The sequence below is a fragment of the Myotis davidii genome, unplaced genomic scaffold, assembly GCF_000327345.1.
Source record: "Myotis davidii unplaced genomic scaffold, ASM32734v1 scaffold399, whole genome shotgun sequence".
Taxonomy (NCBI): domain Eukaryota; kingdom Metazoa; phylum Chordata; class Mammalia; order Chiroptera; family Vespertilionidae; genus Myotis; species Myotis davidii.
This window is the reverse complement of record NW_006292094.1, coordinates 7310846-7311276: the sequence shown is the minus strand read 5'-3', so window position 1 is coordinate 7311276 and position 431 is coordinate 7310846. Positions and strand designations below refer to the sequence as shown.

At 73.3% G+C, this 431-nt stretch overlaps 1 protein-coding gene across 1 annotated transcript in view; it reads right to left on the bottom strand.

Annotated features, from left to right (window-relative positions):
- The window catches only part of INTS1 (integrator complex subunit 1), a 50166-nt gene that overhangs the window by 46877 nt on the left and 2858 nt on the right, over positions 1-431 (bottom strand). The window contains exon 3 of the mRNA XM_015565161.1: positions 96-312. Within this exon, the coding sequence (XP_015420647.1) occupies positions 96-312 (217 nt within the window). The remainder of the gene's footprint in view (positions 1-95; positions 313-431) is intronic.

The following is a 431-nucleotide window of genomic DNA, read 5'->3' as shown; positions in this document are numbered from 1 at the left end:
CGCGCAGGGGTCAGCCGCGCCCGCACACGGGCAGAGCAGCTGCTGGGGGGAGGGTGTGCGTGCGCGTGGCTGGGAGGGGGCAGCCGCACAGCCCTCGGCCCGCCCCCGCCCTCACCTCGATGACCCCCTCTGTGGCGAAGATGTTGGGCTTGGTCTTGGCCAGGTACATGAGGCTCAGGCACAGGGCGCTGTCGGGCTTGGCGCGCGTGGCCCGCAGCTGCTTCACGGCCCCGCACAGCACGCCCTCGATCCGGTCGTCGTTGCCCTCCAGCTCGGCAGCCTCGATCTCGTCCAGCAGCGCCGGGGGCGGGACTGCGGGGCAGGAGGCACAGAGGCTGCCCATCAGGTTCCCCCAACGCCTCGGGCCGACCGCCCCACAGCGAGGGTCTCGGGCGATGGTCCCGCTGGCTGCTCCAGGAACCGCAGTCCCC